This window comes from Phoca vitulina, unplaced genomic scaffold (assembly GCF_004348235.1).
Source record: "Phoca vitulina isolate PV1807 unplaced genomic scaffold, GSC_HSeal_1.0 scaffold33, whole genome shotgun sequence".
NCBI classification, from domain to species: domain Eukaryota; kingdom Metazoa; phylum Chordata; class Mammalia; order Carnivora; family Phocidae; genus Phoca; species Phoca vitulina.
Window position 1 is genome coordinate 1,901,063 of NW_022589736.1, and position 23,217 is coordinate 1,924,279.

The 23,217-nt window shown below is 51.5% G+C and overlaps 2 protein-coding genes across 6 annotated transcripts in view; both read left to right on the forward strand.

The window, feature by feature from the left end:
• Positions 1-23,217, forward strand: part of LMF1 (lipase maturation factor 1) — a 100,164-nt gene that overhangs the window by 24,973 nt on the left and 51,974 nt on the right. The gene's annotated exons all lie outside the window — the stretch shown is intronic.
• LOC116645402 (60S ribosomal protein L10-like) lies at positions 7,543-7,992 on the forward strand. Its single transcript, XM_032425530.1, has one exon. The coding sequence runs from the start codon at positions 7,623-7,625 to the stop codon at positions 7,920-7,922; it is 300 nt and encodes a 99-aa protein (XP_032281421.1). The 5' UTR covers positions 7,543-7,622; the 3' UTR covers positions 7,923-7,992.

Genomic DNA, 23,217 nt, shown 5'->3' on the forward strand with positions numbered 1-23,217 from the left:
GCAGGAGGGCAGGAAGGCAGGCAGGTGGGCAGGCAGGGGTGTGACGGTGAGAGAGCCTGCTCCCAGGCCCCATGCTGGAGGCAGCAGCAGCCTGTGGTCACGGTCACGGAGGGCACTGATGGCAGCCACAAACCCAAGCACAGTCTGTTTTGGCCGTTATGGCCCCATTCCCAGCACCCCATCCCACCTGACTGCAGCCTCACTGCAATTGCTCGTTTCTGGGTGGTTATGTCCCTTCATGAACTACTGTTTTTGTACACAATGTTTGACATAAAAATTTCTAGACATATACCCAAGAAAAAAAATGTACCTGCTGACAGTGGATTGTCAAGAGGTGCAGCAGTCAATGGGGGTGACCCCGATGTTGGAACCATCAGGTAAGGGCTCTGAAATACAGGAAGGGGTCTGTCAGGGGTCCCAGCCCACAGAGAAGCTAGAAAGATGGGCCAGAAGGAGGCGCTGTGAACAGGGCATCCTTGCTGGGCCTGCAGCCGGGCAAACAGACTCAGCCTGGAGGTGCCCGCCGTGCCATGGAGTCAGGGAAGGAAAGAGGGGAGCATTGGAGACTGGAGGAGAGACAGATGACAGGCAGAAGAACGTTTAAAGGAATAAAAGCCAAGAACTTTCTAAAAATGAATGAAAGTTACATGCCACAGATCGAGGAATTTTAGAGCCCATCCCACACCCTCCTGTATATGTCAAAGGGGTGAAAACCAGCAGGATGAGAAAATCTTCCCTGCAGCCGGCAGCCCCTCGGCACCAGAGCGGAGGGAAGACTCCTCGGTCAGCCAGCACAATGCCTTCCCCGAGAAGGCACGCCAGGCTCTCCTCGGTGGTCTTCCCAGAGTGCTGACGGGGTCTTCAGGCAAGAGGGGCCCGATGTCAGAGGTTGCATCAACTCAACGAAAGGAAGATTATCGCAGTTTATTAAGAGGAGGGTAAATACAGACTTTTCCCTGATTCCTGGTTACCTGAAAATGTAGTGAGAAAGCAAGCTAAATTTGAAATTGCAAGTGAAGCTATTCATTTGTCGTGGGCCCATGTCCCTCACCAACTTCTTAGCCGGCTGGACGCAGCCGCCTCGCAGCAGGGCCACCCTCGGTGTCCCGAGAGGCCGGCGCCTTCCTGGTCAGCCGTGCCCATGCGTGGTCTTCCAGCTCGGGTTTGTGCTTTTGTCTGAAGCCAGAAGCAAGCAATTCAGTGATCTCAGGATCTGTTCTCTCGTCCCGCTTGCCAGGGCAGTAGCGCGTCTAAGCAGTCAGCTCTGTGTGGCTGCGACAAGGAAAGGACCAGCTGTGAGTTCTGGAGTGAGGTTCGTGGTCAGCAAGAGCATGCCACCCCTCTGATTAGGGTTCGTGTGACCTCAAGATCCTCCTCCAAGAAACCTGCCTTCTCCCTCTCTTGCTAAAATCTATTGTGTTTTTCCAGTTGTTAGGACCGAGAAACCGTCACACCCTCACTCCCTTTCTGGGTGGCAGAGACCCCTGTGCTTTGATGCACTGCATCCGGGGCAGTTAGCATAAATTAGCACCAGATCAGCCGCTGGCCTGTGTCTGTGAGGGGACAGATGTGGTGGCAGACGCAGCAGGGAGACCTAACTCAGGAGACACCTTTGGGGCAGGGGTTCGCAGGGCTGTCTGAGCCGAGGCGACAGGGCTGCAGGAGATCAGTGGCCGCAGAGGCTCCCAGGCCAGTCGCAAGCGGAGAGCCGTCTGGCCGCTTCTGCTGCAGCTCTGGCATTTAGGAAACCCTGGTGGGGAAGTGGCTGCGTGAAGCCTCCCGTGGGAAATGCGAGGCTGAGTCCAGAGCCCCAGCCCCTCGGGTCCCCGAGGTTGGTGGCACATGGGCCTTGTGGGTGGCTGTGAGGCCAGGGCAGCATCCATGGCGGGAGAGTTGCTGTCGGGAGACCCAGCAAACAGCCACCATTTTGCTCTGAGTTCAAACAAATCTGCCCCCCATCTGTGCGTCGTGGGTATTAACCTGGTGCTCACGAGCCACAGCTATGTCGCTGGGAGCCCGTGATGCCTGTGGGCACTTGCTAGCAAGCGGCTGACCTGCTGACATGTGTTCCATGAAGGAGGCCTTGAGGAAGACAGCGTCATGTGGGGCTGCTCAGTGCGGCCACTCGGACCGCCGACCATCCCGAATCTGGAGCTTACAGCTGCCGCTGGCTCGCCTCCTTCAGACCGCCACGCAGCTCCGGAGGCCTTCGCCCTCACTAATGTCAGAGGACAAGCAGCCGGCTGCTGAGGTGTGGCCCGCGTGCCAGACCCCCAAACCACCAAACGAGAAGGACTGAGACCTGCGGGCAGTTTCCCCTCGGCCTCGCTTGTGCTGCTTAAGAACTCGTTTCTTTCCACGAGCAAGTCGTCTGGGCCTGAGTGTACATGCTCTTCTGTGCTCGTTTTAATTCTATTTATTGTGTCTGTGTTTTGCACAATGGACTTTGGTGAAGATGAGCCGCTCTGTGGATTGCCTGCTGAGCGCCCAGCTGCCCCGGGAGCACGTTCTCGGAGCAGGTGGACCCCAGCTAGCGGGCCGCTGGCGCAGCTCCCTCCACACGGGGGTCAGCAGCCACGGCGGGGGTGGGTTCATGAGAGCCAGGTGAGCCCACGTGTGGCCCCATAGCCACACCTGTGCCATGGCAGGCGCTCAGTAGCCCTGCTGGGCCCACGCGTCACAGCCCCCTTCTGCTGCTGTGGAAACTTCTGTGGACTCATGGCTAGGACTCCAGGGGGCATGTCTGTTTTCTTCTGGGGACTCAAGCAGCTGCCTTCTCAGACCCTCGAAGGACATGGTGGGTGAAGTATAACTCCTCTCAGTTTGGGAAGAGGGCTGTACCGCCAAGCCCCCTCTCCAGGCACCTTCCCTTTGTTCAGAATGACCATGCGTTTCTCAGGGTATCTGGGTTTCTGGAACATTTCCTGCTGTCATAAGGGGTCCCCTCTACAGTGTGAGTGGCACCTGCGCCCTGGGGTCTCAAGTGCCCTTTTGCCGCCGGGTGGGACTGCCGGGTAAGATGACGGCCACGTGAATGGGGCTGTTTGCTCTGGGATGCGGGACAAGCACAGGGCGCATTACGAAGTTGCCTTGCGGGTGGTATCTCTGCTGAAGCGTTCAGTGTGGCTGCACTTTGAAGGCCACTGGTTTGGTAACTTCTACTTCAAAGATGGGTCTAAATGTAATTAATTCAAGTCCCTGCTGAGTGCTGACCGTTTCCTGCTCCCCTGCAGAAGGTGTGCTTTTTGATACTCATGAGCTCAGGATCGGGGACTTGCTCCGACTTCACTCTGTCCTTGAAAGCAGCGGAGGAACCAACAGGCCCCGCCCAGCTGCTGCTTCTAGTCCTTTTTGCCCGGAAGGGGCTGCTCTTAGCCCATGGCCTCCCAACATTGCCTGAGTGCTGACGGCCACCTGTGTTCAGTGAGGTTGGGACCCACAGAGAGCCCCACAGTCCTTTCTTGGGTCTCAGTCCTGCAACTTAATCCCAGATGTTTCTGCAGAGGCAGGCCGCCCGCTGGCCTGGTGTGGCCGAGAGCTCCAGGCGAGGCTGGCTGGCGGCCGCGGGGGGGACGGTCCCTGCGGCCAGGAGCTGAGCCATCGCAGAGGTCCTTGTGCCCCCTTCCACATACGAGGAGGATGGGTGCTTTGCTGAGGCCCCTCCTGTGCTTCAAGGCCCCTGAGGCTTCTGGAGTGTTTCCAGTCCTGCAAAGTATCACGTAACTTCAATTATGATTTAGCTCGAGGGACCTCAGTGTGTGCAGGTGTTGGCCTCCATGTGGTCTCCCAGGCAGGTCCCGGGTCTCCACCTCCCCCGACACTGATCTTCTGTCAGGAGCTTCTGGAACTTTGCTGTTCAGAAGGGCGCAATGTGCTACATGAGTGCGTTTGGTTTACACTCAAATTTTCCTTCATGGGATGGTATTCCCATAGGTTTTCATCACTCTTGCTTCTGCGTGGGGTTTGTTTGTTTTTTGGTGCTATCATGGTTCAGAAGGTCCTTTGTTGAGGGGTCATGGAAATCTGGCCCCTTCTGAGGTCCGGCAGCCCAGCTGAGGGCGGGGAACTGAGGTAAACACCAATATAAGCCCTGCCCCTTGCATGTGCCTCAGATGTTTGGTTTGCACCGGCGGGCTGGAGGGAGCTTCAGGGCCACGTATGCTTTGCTTTTTTTCAAACACAGGATGACAGATTGAAATCTCAGAGGGTGCTTGAACGCGGGAAGCAATGAAGCACGGATCCTCCTTGGTTAGACAGGGAGCCTGGGCACCCCTTCCTGGTCCCTGGGGCGTGAGGGGTCTGATGGAAGGATTCCGGGGGGACTCCATGCCTGGGGACATTCCTTTGTGGGAAAAGAGCATTCTGTTTTCACTGCGGGCCCATCTGGCAGAGAATTGGAGGCTTTAGGGACCCCTGGTTTCAGTAAGAAGCTCCGGGAACTATTGATTGACCCTGCTGTGCTCAATGCTGAGTGTCAGCTAGTCCTCGGGCCGGCAGGTGTCAGTAGGCCCGGCTGCGAACCGCTGAGTCAGGGAGCAGGACCCTGGAGGAGACTGGGGGCTGACCGAGATCTCCAGGAGGCTTAGAGGGCTGGCTAGCAGCAGCAGCTCTGTGGGTGAGGTGCGGGGATAGGCGGGCAGGTGCTGGTCCTGCACAGTCAGTGTCTGGCAGGGAGCAGGGGTGCAGGTGGGGCGCACACCTGCTGTGCAGGGCATGGAGGGCAGATGCTTTGCTGCAGGGCCTCATAGAAGCCGGCTGTGCCTGTACTTGGGAGACACAGGGGAGAAGCAGCCCCTTTGGGTGTTCGGCACTCTCCTCTTGTCCAGAGGGATGCTCTTGCTGCTGCCTTATTAAGTCTCATTTTCAGGCGGGTCCAGTGCTGGCATCGATGTTAATGGGGCCTGGACTCTTGAACCCCGGGGTCTGTCCCAGCAGCACCTCCCGCCAGCCGTTGTGAATTAAATGCTGCCTGTGACCCCTTACCCTTGCTGCTCTTAAATTCATGCTTTAAAAACAGCTTAATGAGGGGTTTACTGGTCCAATTGGAAGTTTTTATTAAAACCTATTAGTGCTGGAGCAGAGTCTGCCTACAGGAAGCGATTAGGCAGCCACGGAGTCCAGGCGGACTCGGCTGCAGCAGGTCCCACCAAACCGTTTCCAGACCCTTGTGGCCCCAGCCCTGCACTTTGCCTGGTTCTCATATCCTCTGCTTTAATTTATGGTTCATCTAATTCCCCTCCCAGCCCCCATGTCCAAGAAAGCAGTTTCTTTTAATCAAATTACTCCCATAATCAGAGGCAGCCTGGCCTGCCCTGTCTCGGGAGCTCGCTCGGCTGTGCACCCTTTCAGGGGAGTCTTTCCCTGCTGTTTCCTGGGTGCTCAGGCTTGAGCAGCCACTCTCCTAGCACGACCCCCCGCAGGTCTCACCTGGCACCATTCCTCCCTCCTGCCTGGGAATGAGAGGGGCCCCTCGGCACTGTTGGGATTTGGTCTCTTGTCTGCTCACGTCCTTAGGAAGGACAGAGAAGCCTGTATCCAGTGATTTCCAGAGCTGCCGTGTGACATGCATGGGCTGTAAACCATCTCCACTAGCAGAGATCTTATTTCCAAAGTGAGAAAAACAATCTTGAATGGCTTCTGCCACACGTTCAGTGTGAGCAGTCCTGGTTGGCTGTGACAGCCTGAGAGGGGGGCCCAGAGCCTGACAGCCATCAGCCTGTCGTGTCTGAAATTTCTGGTGCTTTCTCAACTAGGGTCTTGGGGTCGGTCCTGATCTGCAGGGAGTATTCTTGCCTCCTTCTCCCCACCCCCACCCTGCGCCGTCCTCTCTTTGCCCTGCTGTCTCTGTCTGCATACCACAGTTCCCTCCTCTGCTCACTGGGAACACCAGTGCAGGGAGACTTCCTGCTGCTGGAGAAAAGGAGCAGTCAGGGAGGGGCTGGGGCCTGGGGGTTACCCAAGGCACCCTCCCCACAAGGAGCAGCCGGCACTCCTGGCTGTGACCCACTTGGCACAGTCGTCCCCAGGGGACTAGCATGTGGAGGGGGAGAAATCAGGTCTGGGGTGCTGGGGGCCCGTAGGGGAGTCTTTCACGGTACTGGGTTCTCCTTCCTCGTGTGCGCGCACACTGAACATGCTGCCTTTTTCCATCTAACATTTGCTCCTCCCTCCCCTGTTAACCCCCTACCTTATACCGTCTCTTATCCTCATGCTTCCTCAGAGCTGTGTGCAAACGTGGACGCGCGCGCGCGCACGCACTCAGGTTAAGGTCACCGTGCACCTGAATGGGGCTGTGTTACCTGCATATCTGCCATTCTCTGTTTTCACTCAGGACTATCTGGTGAAAATTCTTTGGTTGGACCTACAAGGAAATATATTTTAAAGACCTTTTTTTCTTACATGATCAGTAACATTTTGCTTATTCTCAATTTCTCCCATCACATCTAGCTATCCGTTTCCATTTCTAAAACTTGCTTATCTCTTTAGTATGCAGAATTCTAGAATAGTGAAGAAGCATTTTGTTGTTTTAATTCATACTTCTAGTTCTGAATCTATTTGGGTGGCTTTTGTCTGAACTGCTTCTAAATTAACTTTTATTAAATTGTATAGATGTGGATCTTAGACATTTGCTTTTTTGGCTTTTGGATTTATTTCCAGTAACTTGAAACATAAATGTGAAAAATGATTTGTATCCAACTTAATACTACTTTCGAACAGGGTAGTCACTACAGACTAAATGTGGCAAAGAATGTGCTTTGGAATTAATATAGATAGCATTTCTTGTCAGTCCACATCAGTCACGGTAACATCACAGTTGATGAACTGCTGTCTCCTGGGTGCTGGTGCCCTAGGGGTTGAAAAACACGGTTTTGTTACCACCCCGTTTTCTGGAGACTTGCTGCAAGTCCCTGTGGCCAGGTCTGCCTGCCACATGCTCTCCCTTCCACCCTCCCACTGTTGCCATCATGGCTACATGCTGTTAGGAGTGGCCTTTCCACCCCCACCCCCAGCTGTAGTTCTAGCTCAACTCCTGGGCAATGCTGAGTGCTTGTCTGTTCCCTCCTTTATTCCTGTGGTTGAAACTATCATGGGTCTTTTCAAATAAGTGGTTTTATCTGATTTTTTTAAAAAATGTGTTCTAGCTCATTAATTTGTACTCTTTATATGTTGTTTCCTCTTTCTGGGAGGAAGGGGTTTATGATTTTCTAAGATTTTGAGTTGATTGTTTAACTCATTAATTTTCCATCTTCTCTTGGCTGCTAATGAAATCATGGAGGCAGGTCACCACTCTCATCTGACTGTGTCCCTGGCCCACTCACACTGTCAGCTGAGATTCTAGTGTCTTTTTGACAATGGCACATAGTGTAGTTTTTTGGTTTTTTTGGTTTTTTTAAGATTTTATGTATTTATTTGTCTGGGAGAGAGGGAGCATAAGCAGGGGGAAGGAGAAGCAGGCTCCCCGCTGAGCAAGGAGCCCGATATGGGACTCTATCCCAGGACCCTGGGATCATGACCTGAGCCAAAGGCAGACGTTTAACCGGCTGAGCCACCCAGGAGTCCCACATAGTGTAGTTTTGTAATCATTAGCGCTGATATTTCTTTGGTCCAAGTGCTGTTTAGAGATGAGCTTCAAAAATCCTAAGCCCTCCACAGTAGCCAGGGTCCACATTGGCCAAGTCATCATGTCCATCCGTACCAAGCTGCAGAACAAGGAGCATGTGATTGAGGCCCTACGCAGGGCCAAGTTCAAGTTCCCTGGCCGCCAGAAGATCCACATCTCCAAGAAGTGGGGCTTTACTAAGTTTAATGCGGATGAATTTGAAGACATGGTGGCTGAAAAGTGGCTTATCCCAGATGGCTGTGGGGTCAAATACATCCCTAATCGTGGCCCTTTGGACAAATGGAGGGCTCTGCACTCATGAGAACCTCGGCACTGCCCCCTTTCTATTCATGCCCACCAATAAAACCTACTTCCTGTCAAAAAAAAAAGAACCTACCACGCTAGCAACTTTTCAATACCCACCAGAGTATATTTTTTAAAAATGTATGTTTATAATTGAGACAAGCAGTAAAAGATTTTTTTCCTTTAAAAAAAAAAAAAAAAATCCTAAGCCCTCAGGGTTTTATAGGTGACCTTTTGTTGACCAGTTTCTGATTTTAGTACATTGTGAGCAGATAAGTGGGCCTGCAGGTTGTTCTTTTAATTATAAAAAAAAATAGATGTGCAGAGATTAGAAATTGTATTACACAGCTTCTAACAACAACAACAACAAAAATAGCAGCATCTTCTTTTACCTCTGCTCACCCCATTCTGTTTCCCAGAGCAACTCCTTTACTCCTTCTACCACTGCTGGTATTTACCTCTGTATTTCTGAATAATACATTTATGTAGATTATTCTTGGTATACACTTTTAGACTTTATATCCTTCCTATTATGAATGATAAGGATTACTCTCCCACATCTCTAATTCTCTTTCCCTCACCATCTCAGTATAGTTATGTCACAAATATAATTTATGAAACTCATGTTTAATCTTTATATTGTGTAAATGTCAGCTGCTGAGCCAACGGTGAATTGTGCTTACTTGTTTCTAATAACTCTTTGCTTTTCCTGGAGTTAATAGTTTCCTCTTCTTTTTTGGTTTGCTTTGTTTTTCATCTCTGATCATACTTTACCATTCCATTGCAAATTGACCAACAAAACTGCTTGACTCCTCCCAATACTATTTTTACTGAATCAGACATGTTAGATAATCTATCAGTTCCTTTTCCCCATTTCACAGAGATTTCTGCTTGGGAACTGTAGCCACCTGGAGTGGATGCTTTATAGGCCTCTGGATTTGGAGATTGTGGGGCAGGTTAGCTCTTTGCCAGATTGGGTACCACTGACTTATTTGTCCTTCCTCCCATCCTAGAGATCCTATGGTTCACAGAGGGTGGTCCCAGTTGTGCTAGGGGTAAGGCTCAAAGACACAGCCACTTTTCCACTATCTTCTTCCCCATGTATATTCTAGAGCATCATTCTTAGGAAGGGTCATTTTTAAGCCCTTGTCTTTTTGTTGTTGTTGTTTGTTTGTTTTTAAGATTTTATTTATTTATTTGACAGAGACAGAGAGATAGGGAGAGCAGGAACACAAGCGGGGGAGTGGGAGAGGGAGAAGCAGGCTCCCCACTGAGCAGGGAGCCCGATGCGGGGCTCGATCCCAGGACCCTGGGATGATGACCTGAGCCCAAGGCAGACACCTAACGACTGAGCCACCCAGGCGCCCCTTAAGCCCTTGATCACATTTATATAAAGACAGCTAAAAGCAACTGGTGAGATGAGTCCTACCCTTTACTTCTCCAGCATTAGCAGTTGCCTCTCTGAGGCAAGATGAAGCATCACCCCCATGCTCTTTCCCTGCCAGGTAAACACTGATGTGTCCTGAATCACAGTGAACAGCTGAGAGGCCAGAGACGGGCTTTGGTCTCCTCAGACACCATTGCTGCCACTGGCTGGCCTGGAACCTCCAGAATCTGGTGTGTGTCCCTGGAGCTTCCTGGCTCCAATGCCCCATTGTTGGATGCAAGAGGAACACAGCGTCGGCGAGCCTGACCTTTGCCAACGCCCGTAACAGGGAGAAGCATTGTTAGGTTAGCCCTGGAGTAGCAGCTGTGTGCCAGTTTCTTTTGTAAATGCTTTGATATTTTAAAGCAGAAATTTTAAGCAAGGAAGCCATGTTTTGTTGCTGTTACAATAGCGGCTCTTGTCTGTGTGGACTCATTGAATGGAGACACTGATACCGGAGCAGTGTTAGTACTGTTAATAGTTCCTAAGTGCGTAGAACACATCTCTTCTTAATGGTTTGTGTCCTTTTCTTACTGAAAACTTTATAGCTCTTTTAGATCCCTGTACTTGTTATGGGCATGTTGGTTGGTCTCAGATTTAAATAACTTTGACAAGGTAGAGCATTGCTGGTTTTCCATTTGTCTTTAGCCTCAGTGAATGTCTTTTGAACATTTAGGAGATTTACCTGCAGACAGGATTGTGATACATTTTTGTGTCACGTCCGTTCACACTTACTGGCCTCCATACTGGCTGCTCCCACTGTGGAGCCCAGCCCCTAGGACAGCGGGTGCTGCCCAGCCCCAGGCCCGGCTTTGTTTTTCTGCAACTCACCACCATCTGACGTGGGTTTTTATGTGTATGTCGGTGTATCATTGATCTGCCTGCCCGCCTCCCATGAGAGAGCCAGCCCATGAGGGCTGGGGCTTCGCGGGTTCCCTAGCAGCACCGCAGCACATAGGTTGGGGGAGGTCGATCACAACGTGGCTGGTCCATGGTGAGCCTGCGCATGGGTTTACACTCAGATGCCACAAGGAGGCAAGTGGTCTGGGTTTTATATAAGTTGCCACACACTCGTCTTGAGACCGCCAGCAGCTCAGGAGCCCATGCTTGGTGTGGTGCATGACATGTTGTGTGGAGAAAACTTTGATCAGGTTTTTTTTTTTTCCCCAATGACATGTCTCCTGACCTCAGACCACTAGCACAATTGCAGCATGTGTTCTGGTGTTTCTGAGAGATGGTTGCGTTGATACACATATAGCCATTCCCAGGGACTTTGTTGGCCTCCGTGGCATGGCAGCCTCAGGTGTGGGAACGCTGGACACAGGAGATGCACTGAGCAAAATGTCCACAGTGCTATCGATTAAACCTAACCAGAGGCAAAGCGCAAAATGGAAAACCAGCCATGGAGTAAGAGGCACTGCCTGAGGTCCCACGTGGGGTCTGTGCTCCTCGGCATCAGCCAGGGTGAACTCAGGATTAACAGTGGCATGGCCATGCTTTGTTCCCACGTTGCCAGGGCGAGACATGGCTCTTGTCCAAGCCAGAGACCCTGAGACCCTGTCTGCTTCATCATGGTCAGATGCATGCCTGTCCGGGGGCAAGGTCTCGCGAGCCAGGTGCTGACCAGAGGCTCTAGCTTGTACCTGGTGGAATGGTGTCAACAGGACTTTTTAAAAGATGATCTGGACATAGTTTCTGAATCACAGAAATGTTGCAGAGAGAAGTGCAGAGGCCTCATCAGCCTTCACCCTGCATCCCTGTAGGTGGCACATAACTGTGGTCAGGGCTGTCAACCGAACCAGACTGTGGTTGGGGTTCTCCAGCTTTCCCACCCAGGGGCCCCTCCCAGGGCCACACTGCACTTCGCCGCCTTGTCTCCTTCATCCCCTCTGGTCTGTGGCAGTCTGGAGGCCTTTCCCGGCTTTTCATGACCTTGATCGTTTTGAGCAGTTCTGGTCCCATATTTGGTCCGATGCCCCTCACATTGGGTTTGTCTGGTGTTTCTCAGGATGAGATGGGTCACAGAGGCGAGGTGCCCTTGTTACCAGATCAGGTGCCCGAGTCCATATGACTCGCCTCGGCAATGCCGACCTGGATCACCTGGTGAAGGTGTGTTTCCAGGTGTCTCCTCCCGTGTGTTCCCTGTCCTCTGGAAGCCTGTCACCGGGCCTGGCCCGTGTCCCAGGGGAGGGAGGACTCAGCGCCACCCCAGGAAAGGCATCTCCACATATCATTGGGAATTCCTCTGTGAGGAAGGTTCATGTCTTGATTCCACGTCTTCGCCAGTCCTCACACTGAGTTGGGCTCTGGGTTATGTCCCACGCTGCTCCAGAGGGTGGGTGTCAAACAATTTGTGGATATACATTAAAGCCACATAGTCATTAAAAATTGGGGGAGATTTTTTTGAGGTTATGCAGTTGTCCTGTTTTTTCCTTCAAGATTTGCCCACTGATTTAGGCTTCCCTGCAGCCATGATTACTGGGATGTTCTGGAAGTGATTTTCTATTTCCCTCCCATTCCTTCTTTGGAATTCCTCTTCATGGAAGAGCTGTCCTTTTCCCCCTATTTATTTATCAAATGCTTGTTTATGTTGCTGTGGCTACTGTTTCAATTCTCATAGAGTAGGATCCGGCACTAGCAGGACCTGCTACACTGCTCGTTGCCCGGCCGTGGCTGTGGGGAGCCCCGAGGCTGGCTGCCATGTCCTTGTTGAGGCCCCCCACCCCGACTTCCCAGCCCTACAGGAGCTGCAGACCCATCTCGTGACTTCCCTTCTGCAGCCCTCGGTTCAGTTCTTTCCCCAGGGCCCTGGTTCTTGTCAGAGAACAGTGTTAGACACCACGGCCCGGGTGCTGAGCGTGCTCGTCACTGATGGGGCGGCACTGCTTTTCTGCCCCAAGGTGGACAGAGCCAGGAAGTCGGTGAACACTTAGAGCACACCACTGACAAGCCGTGAGCCACTCCTCGGACCCGAATGAACCTCAGAGGCCTCTCGCTGCAGGAGAGGAGCCCTCTCAGGTGCAGCCCACGGCATGATCCTGGGCCGGAGCTGGGGAGCTGGCTGCCTGCATGCTGACTGTGATGGGGCTTCTCAAATCTGCACCTGTGTCGACATCGTGGAAACTGAGGCAAGGAGTCTGTGGGACTCTCCACTGCTCATCAGTGTGCTGTGAACCTACGACTGCTCTAAAAAATAAACACTGAGAAGTATACAGCACAAAGAGTAGATTTCAGCACATGTAAATCTTTAAAAAACCAAGCAGGATGTGTGGGGAAGGCAAATAGAAACTGTAACAAATAGGGGCACTTGGGTGGCTCAGTCGTTAAGCGTCTGCCTTCGGCTCAGGTCATGATCCCAGGGTACTGGGATCGAGTCCCGCATCGGGCTTCCTGCTCAGTGGGAAGCCTGCTTCTCCCTCTCCCACTCCACTTGCTTGTGTTCCCTCTCTCACTGTCTCTGTCAAATAAATAAATAAAATCTTAAAAAAAAGAACTATAACAAATAAACCTGTTTATAAACATCCAGAATTTACACACATGTACGTGTTCTATATAATACACATTACATGTGACGTGTTGTACTTGTGTTATGTCTACGTTCTGTGTATGACCTACCTGCATGTGTATCTGCTCGGTAAGCACACTGAGGGTTGAAGCAGGCATGTTCACCTTGTGCCCTACAAGTAACCACACAACGCATGAGACCTTGATGTTCGAGGGCTGTTATCATCCATAGAGGCATTTATAAAAGACTGTAAACCTGCCGTAAACAGCGAGTGGTATGTTGAGCAGTTTTAGGTAGTTAAAGCATGTAAGGTAATTCAGCCAGTAGTTATGGAAAACAGTTGTTAGACCAACATGAAAGTGGTGTACCTGGCGTTGGGGAGGATGGTCTGCGGCAGCCCTGGGGGTGGCTGGGCAGCCGGGCCCCACTGGGAGCACACCAGTTAGCGCAACCTCTCTGGAGGACAGTATGGCCACATGGTTATGGTTTGGCATCTTCGAAGTGTGTGCGCCTATGGGTCGCCAGCCCCACGTCACGGTTTTCTACAGCAGGGTTAGGGGTGTGCAGAAAGACTGCGAGGGGGGCATCACTGTGTTTACGGCAGGAGAAAATGGAAATAGACTTAAAGATTCAGCCATGGAGAATTAGCTAAAATTACATCTCTGGATTACTAAACAATATGATTTAATGATGCAAAAATATACTTAAGATATATTAAAATGGGTTTTTTTTTTAAGATTTTGTTTATTTATTTGACAGAGAGAGACACAGCGAGAGAGGGAACACAAGCAAGGGGGAGTGGGAGAGGGAGAAGCAGGCTTCCTGCTGAGCAGGGAGCCCAATGTGGGGCTCGATCCCAGGACCCTGGGATCATGACCTGAGCCGAAGGCAGACGCTTAACGACTGAGCCACCCAGGCGCCACCTAAAATGGGTTTTAAACTATGTGTACTGTATTCCATTTTTGCTTCTGAAAAAATCTTTCAAAATTATTTTGAAGTATATGATCAAGGAGTTAGATTTATCTCTAGGTGATCAGATAACTTTTCTTCTTAGTTCCAGTTTATTTTCACTGAGCATTTTTGCTCTCAATTAAGGATTAATAAATTTGTTTTAATAACATTAGTTTTAATAAATGGGTTCTAATAAAATAAAATCAGTGTTAGATCAAAGGTGAACGGATGTGAGCTGGGCACAGCATAGAAGGAGACCATGCTCCCAAAAGGCTTTGAGGAGCCCAGGTGGGGACAGGGAGGGCAGGAGAGGGGAGCCAGCGATGCTTTGGCTGAGGGGTGTCGTGAGGCCCACTGCCAGCCAGGTGCCTTTGGCTTGGTGAAAAGTCACTTCCTTTCCTGGAACTGGGGGCTTCATGGTGTTTATGGCTAGAAGTGGGATATGGATGGCGTTCAGGGCCCTGTTCTGAGTGTGGGGGCTGTGGGGGGCCTGCGCGTGCTGGGGGTTTGGGAGGAGTGGAGGTCTTCAGAGGACGGCAGGGTGTCGAGACTGGGAACGGACTCTGGGATTTGTCTCTCCTGTCGGCCGGTCCGGTCCGAGGTTGTCCTGTGCTCTGCCTTGCTGCCTAAACTCTCCCCCAACCCCTGATGGTACGTGGAGAGAGTCCCCCTTCCCGGTGGTGTGTGGAGAGAGCCCTCCCCCAGATGGTGCATGGAGAGAGCGCCCCCCCCGGGGGGACGGGGGGGGGACCCCCCCCCCCCCCGCCCTCCCCCCCCTGTGGTGCGTGGAGAGAGCTGAGGGTCGGAAGAGCGGTCATCTAGGAAGCAGCATCTGGATTAGGGAGGGAGGGGCTGATAAGGCAGGGAGATGGTCTCCTGGAACCCCTGATGAAGCCCAGCTGTGGGCGTGGGCGTGAGCCTGAGGAAAGGAGGGCACACAAAGTACTTTGTAATCAAGGTTATTTGATGCCGTGGGGTCTACAGAGGCAATCCACAGAACAGGGGCTGTGCACGGTGTGGCCCTTGGTACTTCGTCAGGCCTGGTGAGTTTACCACCCTCCTGCCCACTCGCTCTGTGCTATGTCTCAGATTTTGTGTTTTTTTGATGGCAAGAAACCACCTTCCATCTGAGTAAGAGCTGTGTGATCTGCCTCAAGAAAGGCCCAGGGCAGGGGGATGAAAGCAATGACTCAGGAAACAGGAAGCTGTGATTCTCGCCACGCCAAGTGGCTCTCCAGGCCTCAGAAGCTTCTGGACTCCCCACGGCTCGGCCCCTTCCTAAATTCTAAGCATGTATGTAGTTCTGTTGACTCACGTGAAGGTCCTGCCTCAGTGTGGTGCCAGGCTCTCACTTGGTGTCTGGGCCCAGCCTGCCTCGGCACAGTGCCCGTTCATACAGGGCAGCAGGGTAAGCGCTGGCCATTTAGAACAGACATCCTCATGCAGCTCTCGCTGGGGAAGGCTCGCCCCCACCATTCAGTCACTTGGCTTCAAGACCCGGATCAAGACAGTTGGCTCAGTGTCCATAAATGGACAATCTCTCCCCTTTTTTCCCTTTTGATGGTGCCAAAATCAGCAATTACAGTCATAATCCCCAATGAAAATAGTAACCGGGGCAGAGCCTGGGGTGGGTGTGAGCGGCAGGGGCTTTGCATGTGCACATGTGAGCTCTTTGGTTTGGGAGCAGGACGCCCCCTCTTACGTGGTCACTGAATGGGAGCAGAACCCTCAGTCTTCTTAGAGAACGTGGCTGCCGTGCACCGGGACCCTGGGTCCTCCCCCCCTTCCCTCAGGCCCTGCGTGCCTGGTGTGTGCGAGATGAGCAGCGTCCCTGGCAGTGATGAGTGCGGAGCTCGAGGCTCTGCTCGGTTCTGGCTTCCATGTCAGGGGGCCACGGGCGGCGCTCTCAGTCTCCTATTTGGGGGAAAAAATTGCTTTTAGAGTTACACCTGAATAGCTTGGCTAGACTCACCATACTCCCAGAGACCCTGGCTTTCAGCTGCTCTGCTGGTTTCCTTTTCTGGAAAATGCACGCTCCTTCTGCTGGCGTTTTTAAAAAACCTTGTGTGTCTCTCTATAAAGTTTAATGGTTTTCTTTACAAAGCTTTTAAATATCTTTTTATTTTTTTAAATATTTTAAATATCTTTTTAAAAGACTTATTCCCATACTCACTGTAAGATTGGCTTCTAGAACAAATGGCAATTTAAAACATTGCATTTCACAGTTTGTTAGCATTTGTGAACATGCTGGCAGTCAGTTCTAGATGTCCCAGCAGATGGGAGAATTTCTTGCTTATTTTTCTTTAACTTTTGACTACAAGAACTTTGCAGCACGCACCGTCTCAGGGTGTCCCTGTTAACAGGCAGTGGTCCAGTCTTGGGCTGACTGACTCCCTGTCTGCCATGCTGGGTGCGGGAGACCCGCTTCCTGGTACACCATGCAAGCTGGCACCTTTTATAGCAGCACTTGGAAAACATCGTGGGGGTTCTAGCAGGTTCCGGTGTTGCTGGCCGCCTCGTAAGTAAACGGCTTCTCCACAGTTGCTGTGTACGAATGAGGCCTTGGATACGTTCCTGTGGCCGCTTGCGGCCTCCCCGGCTGCCCCCCATGCACCCAGACAGGGTTCTGTAGCAGAACGGCTCGTCCCAAATGGAGCTGACCGCCTCCAGCCCTGGTGTCCCCTGCCTGTCGCTGGTGGGCTAGCCACCGGGCTCCAGGCGGCATCAGAGTAGGCCTGGCGTTTGGCAGGGATGCGTCACGGGTGCTGGGACTTCTGTTGCTGTCGGTCAGAAAGCACAGGCTGCCTTTCCCCGCTCTCTGCAGTGGTGAGATTGCTGAGGGACCAGCTGTTACCGGCCTGATCCATCCATTAGAAAGTTCTCTGTCAGCAGCACCAAGGCCCTGGCCACGGCCTTGGCGAGTGCCTGGACTCACCCGCCAGGGCCCGCTCGGAGCACACGCTCTCATTCTGTCACTCTGTTCACATTTATCTGGGATTTTTTTTTTAATCGAAGCAACTTTACTTCATCAACTATTTGGTTGTGCGAAATCCAGCTTCTCTGGAAAACTCAAGATCGAACACTTAATCTTTGTTTTGTCAACTTTCAGAAGAATCACTTGGTCCCTAAGTACCCTATAGGGTTCCTTCTAATGTCATTTGTGATTGCTGCCAGTGCCACTTGATAGTTGAGCTCATTTTCTGTAGATTTTTTTTTTTTTTAACTTTCTGTGTAGGCAATCGTATTTTTTTCTATGTCAAGTCTTAGAACTTTTTCTTATTTTTACAGTGGCTAAGAATAAGTGTTACATAGGACGTTTTAAATCATATCATTATGAAAAATTTCAAACATACCAAAAAAGCTTAAAGGATTGTATAGTAAAAACCCATATATGGACCATCTAGCTTCTACAGTTTATAGTTTACTAGATTTTTTCCTTTATATAGTTAATCTCCTCATCTTTCTGTCCATCTGTCAATCCATCATCTACTTTGATGCATTTGAAAGTCAATGTCACATATCCACGTACTTGCCTCCGAATATTAACTTCAGCACGTAGGTCGTTAACTAGAGCTTAGTGTGTGCTCAGGTTTTTTTCCCTCGACAGAGAATTCACACACAATGAGATGTGCAGATCATCAGTATATACTTTTAGAGTTTGACAAATGCATACACCTGTGTAACTTCCCATCAAGATGTAGAACATTCCCATCACTCCCATGTATGTAAAGCTAGGACTCTGTTCTAAGGCTGGGTCTGTCTGCACCCATGCTCTCTGCGAGGAGGGAAGGTTTGCTTCGTGCCTGGCTTCTTGGCTCACTTTCCAGAAGTCCTGCTCAGTTGATACCTCTCTGCAGACAGTGTGTCCTTCCATTTCCACACTAGGGATCCTTGATTTCGGTGGCCTGTGGGGAAGGGCCATTGTTAACTGCGAATGACAGCTGGAGGACTCAGCATGTCCGAAAAATGAAATCAAAATGACCCAAATGAAAGCAGGTCTTAGGTGGTTAATATTAGGGAACCTTCTTTTGCTTTCTCGTAGGCTGCGGTGTTATTTGTAATCATGTGGAGTGTTTTTCCACCTCTTTATCGTTATTAATAGAAGGCACTAAAGTCACAATCTTCCCACTTGCATTTATGTCCAAAAGAAAATGGCTTGTGTTTCTGGGTCCTTTGAAGCACAGTCTGTGGTGAACAGCGTTCTCTTCTGTGCTGCTCAGGCAGGCAGCCTGATCTGTCCTGCTGATTGAGGTTAGTGCTTTTTCCTTTCACACTTGCGCAGGGATTGCTTGAATGCTCTGTTTCCTCTTTACATCTTTGATTGTCTCAACATTCTCTCTATGCAAGGATTTGGGTACCTTGCTGTTTGAAAGCATATGGATTCTTAGTTCTGCTCTCTGAACAGATAGTTGCATGAGGTGGAAGGATCTGTATTTGGTTCACTGTTTCCTCACCCCCATTGTTTCTGACAAGAAGTCAGCTGTCATTCATCCTGTCGTTTCTCCAAGTGTAATGTCTTATTTTTCTCTGACTGCTTAGGAGGTTTGTCTTTGGTTTATAGCAGTTTGACTATGTTGTGTCTCTATGTGGCATTTTTGGGATGCTGTCTTGCTTACGATTCTCTGAGGTTCTTGAATTTGTAACTTACGTCTTTTACCACATTTGAATAATTTTTGCCAGTATATTTTCAGGTTTTTTTCTGCCCATTTCTCTCCTAGGATTCCAATTATGTATATTTGGACCTTTCGATGATGTTCCACAAGTTCCTGAGGGCCTGTTCTTTTGTTACTCAATCTTTAAAAAAAAAAAAATCTAGGGGCGCCTAGGTGGCTTAGTCGGTTAAGTGTCTGACTCTTGGTTTCAGCTCAGGTCACGATCTCAGGGTCATGAGATTGAGGGTCATCAGCCTCCGTGCTCAGTGGGGTCTGCTTGTCCCTCTCCCTCTGCCCCTTCCCAGCTCGTGCTCTAAAATCTTTTTAAAAAAAATCTCTGTTCTTCAGGTTGAATAACTTTAGTTGAACTATTTTCAGGTTCACTACCTTTTTGTTCTCTGTCCTCCCAATTGTTATTACATTCATCTAGTAAAATTTTAATTTCAGATATTTTCTTTTTCAGTTCTAGAATTTGTTTGGTTCTTCTCTTATAGTTCTGTTTCTCTGCCCAGTTTCCCTATCTGTTTATGCCTTATGGGCATGTTTTCCTTTACATCCTGAAGACATTTACTATGGATGCTTCACCATGTCTTCCTGAGCTTGCATTCTGGGTGCAGCACGAATGGAGAAGGGAAGTAAGTGAGATGTGCAGTCTGAGGCATGGTGAGTGTGTTGTTCGGTAGGTCATGCCAGGACAGACTGAGGCCCAGTTGTAAATGTTATGTCCAGAGAAGGCCTCCCTGAGAAGGTGGCATCTGAGCAGAGACTTGACCAAAGGGCCCCAGGAATGGGCACTGGGGACAGAGACCCAAGGTGGGCCTGGGCCTCCAGCAAGGGAGGAGAGCCCAGGGTGGAGTGCCCAGGGTGGAGTAAAGGGGTAGATGAGGCCGTTAGTGGGGTGCTGGTTAGCTTCACCCTCTCCCTGCAGGTCTCTGTGGGTCAGTCGTGTGGTGTTTTTCTATGATGATTCACGTCAACTGACTTAGCTGAAACCTCTCCTCCATTGTGCACTGATCCTTCCAAAAAAAAAAAAAAGCGTTTCTGGAAACTTCCCCTGATGGTATCAGGGATGTGATGCCTGAGGACATCACTGGCCCTTCCCCTCACCGGCCCACCACCCCAGGGTCCTTTGCGCATGCAACTTCCGAGCAATACTGGCTGCTGGCAGTGCCCACGGGGTCCTCGTTCTGTGACTGATGCCCGCCTCTCCTCTCCGTGGCCTCGTGGAATGTACATGCTGCCCAGAGTTGGGTCTGTGAGGTGCGCTGTGCCTCGGTGGCCTCCCGGCTTCCAGACCCAGAGCTGCCTGTCACCTCACCGGAGGGCCAGAAAGCACTCCCTTTAGAAGGGGAGTGAAGCTGGTCCTGACTTGTATGGGAAGGCAAGGAAGAACGCTGCTGTGCCCATGTAGTGACCCCCTGTGGAGACCGTGTCTGTGGGGGGATGAGGCTGCAGCGCTGCCCCGACCTCTGACCTGGGTGCGTGCCGGTTGGAGAAGTGTGTGACTCCTTCCTAGTTTTCAGATGAGCTGACCCTCCCCATGATTTGCATGTTTATACAATAACTGGACACGGCAGCCTTGCGCATCAGCCAGGCCCTGCCCTGCTTCGGTGACAAGGGCGTGCCCATCAGCAGCTTCAATGATGCCCAGAAACCGTGTTCACTGAGTGTGTGGAAGATGTAGAAAAGCAGAGTGAAAATGGGTCATTCTCCAGAACTGTGTGGGATGAGGGTGACCCCACTTCCATCGGCACAGGGACCCAGTGTGCATGGATGCAAGAGCTCACTCCACTGCAGTGCTGGAATGAGACCCACTCCATGCAGGGCCCATGGACATAGGGTGTCTCTCAACAGACGTGCCTCCCAGGGTTGACGGAGAGCAGGGTCCAGACCTGTCCCTTGCACCCTGAGCTGGCCAGTGGGCACTCGGCGGCACAGGAGATCCAGAATATCCCTGCTGTGGCAGACGGCCCCGTGGACAGCACTGACCAGCACGTCTCAGCCTTCTGACAAGTTACTTTGAGACGGGCTTCGGTTAATTTTCATGCACAGGAAACAAAAAACAAAGAAATGGTAATGCATCATGCCCTTCAGCCTGATATATGTTAAATATTTGGAATATATTAATCCTAAGAAATCTCTGTTGCTAGATTTAATTTCCGTTGACAGGAAGCATTTTCATATTTATCCAAAACTAGTAAAGCTAGCTAAGGTCATTGCTGTGAGTTTTGTTTTCGGGCTAGCTGGTGACACCTGCACAGATCTGAGCAACAGGGGACACCTGGGGCAAGGAAGTCTGGTTGCCGTGGTAACTGAGTATTAACCAGCACCATGACAAAGTGCCGTGGACGGAGGGTCACTGTGTGGGTGTACAGGTTACACAGGTCACTTCCTGTTCCCTGCAGCGCCCAAGGACATCCTTACAACACAGATTAACAATTTTCTAAACGATTCATAATTGGGAGCATGCAGTTTAAAATGATTTTATTTAAAGCATGAAATCTTTAACCAACTCTTCCAAAAGTATCCACTTGCTAGAAAATTCACTCCTATTCACGATCTGATCGGACTTAAATTCTGCCTCTGAAATACGGAGTCCCCCCAGCTTGCCTCTCCTTTCAGAAATCAGGCTTCGTCTCGTGGACTAACGGCAAGAACAGAGCCTCACGTGCCACGTTCCCCTACCCGGTTCAGGCTGGTTCGGGAGGATTCCTGGGCAGATCCAGCTCCAGGCAGGTCCTGGGGGCCAGGGCTGGGGGGCAGGCAGGAGTGTGGCCCCATCTCTGGGGCGAGGCTGGCATCAGTACCGCCCAGCCCCTCAGGACAAAGGACTGTCCCCAGTCTGTCCCCTCAGGGCCAAGTCAGCTCTACAAGCCATTCTGGTGGCCAGAAGGGGTCGCCGAGGCCGGGCCCCTCAAACAGTGTCCTTTCCCGCAGACTCACACGTGTGACGCATCCTGGCTGTGGCTCGTTGCCACGGCGGGAGGGTGTTTGCAGCGGGTATAAGGTTTGCAGAGGGTGAAAGGCGTTGGCACCTGTGAGGGGCGCCGTCACTCCAGAACTGTGTCTGTGGCGCTCTCTCACCCTCGCGGCACGAAAAGGGCCCCTTGCGTTTCTGTGGTGCATCAGCAACTGTGCACAGCAGACTGGCGGGCTGCTTCATAACTTCCCGCCCTGACATAGAACCTGGAAAGATGAAGAAAGCGACTTTGAAGAGCTTCGAGTGCTCTCCAGCTGCTGCCGGGAGCCCTGGGCGGCCGCGGGTGGGGCAGCCCCGCGCAGGAGTGACAGCCCGTCAGAGGGGAGGCATCTGTCTCCTTTTTCCCGGTTTCTAACCTGAAGCTAATGGGTTTCCTGCTCCTCCTCTGGATGGTGGCTGTCATTCTTGAAGGATCCATAGGTGCCACACTTCATTATTCTAAGTAATGGTAGTGATTTTCCGGAAGGTGACGAGCCCTCAGTTAGTACCATCTTTCCAGAGCAGCCGTTTGCGCAGCTTCTTCTTTCGACGATGTTTTTCTCCTGGGTCAGAAGCGGCTGCATTTATGCCATGTGGACCTTGACTCGGGGCGACCTCCACAGAGGCCTGCTGCAGGCCTCCTGTCTGAGCTGCCCTGGCCCAGCAGGCCCCTCGCTGGCCAGAGCATGTCTGCTTCCCGTCCCGAGCAGGCAGACCCCAGAGAGGCAGCCGGGGTCCCCCACCCCCGCACTGTTCGCCTCGAGGCGTTATGCCCTTGGGCCACCCCCCGTCACCAGGCACAGGTCAGGCCTCTTGGTGCTGGGTTCTCTGGATGTTTAGCAGAAGAGCATCTTCATTCTCCACGTGTCCCTAAGTAGGGAAGAAAGGTAAGCACCACCTGTACATTGGTTTTATTTAGAGAGCAGGTGCCCTGAGCTGAGCCAGAGGCATAAAAAGTGGGGCCGAGAGATTGAGGCCCTATACTTCTAAATGCGCTAAGGGTCCAAATTCAGCACGTTTTATGGGGTCTTTCCTCAGGGTTCCCCTGCAGCGGCCTGGCAGACACGGGCCATGTGTCACATGCCCTTCCGTTTTAAATGCTAGTTCAAAAGCACAAGCCAGGAGAGCGGCCCCCCTCTGACCACACGAGCTGCCCACAGGCTGCAGGGCTCTGGGCTGTGGCCACTGCCGACCTGGAGGACCTGGACAGTGGTGGCTGGCCCTGAGCTCTGGTCAGTGCTGTGTCGAGGTTCGCTGTCCCATCAGCACCGGCTGGGGTGACCCTGCAGCCTCCCCAAGTGCGGCCTGTCCCCGGCCCCACTGCCTGTTGGGACATCGCTGAAGGCAGTGAGCACGCAGCTCCTCAGAAGGGCATATGTCTTGGGAGCTGCCTGCCACCTGCCACCTGCCACCTGCTCCGGCGGTCACTGTCCAAGCGTCAGGGTCAAGAGTGCCAACCCCACATCCCTCAACTGGAGGACTCCCCCCACCCTTCACATGGAAGCCTCCCAAACGTGGCCTGTTCACCACTTGCCTACATTATTGGAAATAAGCCGGTGGCCACAGAAGTGACAGTCCAGAAACAGGCAGCTGCATGGACCTCAGGCTTCGTGGCTTCCTAGTGGATGTTAGCTAACCATCACCCCAAAGCCAGTGGCGGGACCAAACATCAGCAGCATCCCTGAGAAACATTCAGTGGGGCGGAGCCTTCTAGGGCCACCGTGGAAGTGAACATTTGTTTTTAAAGATTTTATTTATGGGGCACCTGGGTGGCTCAGATGGTTAAGCATCTGCCTTCGGCTCAGGTCATGATCCCAGGGT

Coding starts and splice junctions, on each gene's coding strand:
- LOC116645402 (XM_032425530.1), top strand. CDS start 7,623: ATGAGCTTCAAAAATCCTAAGCCCTCCACAGTAGCCAGGGTCCACATT.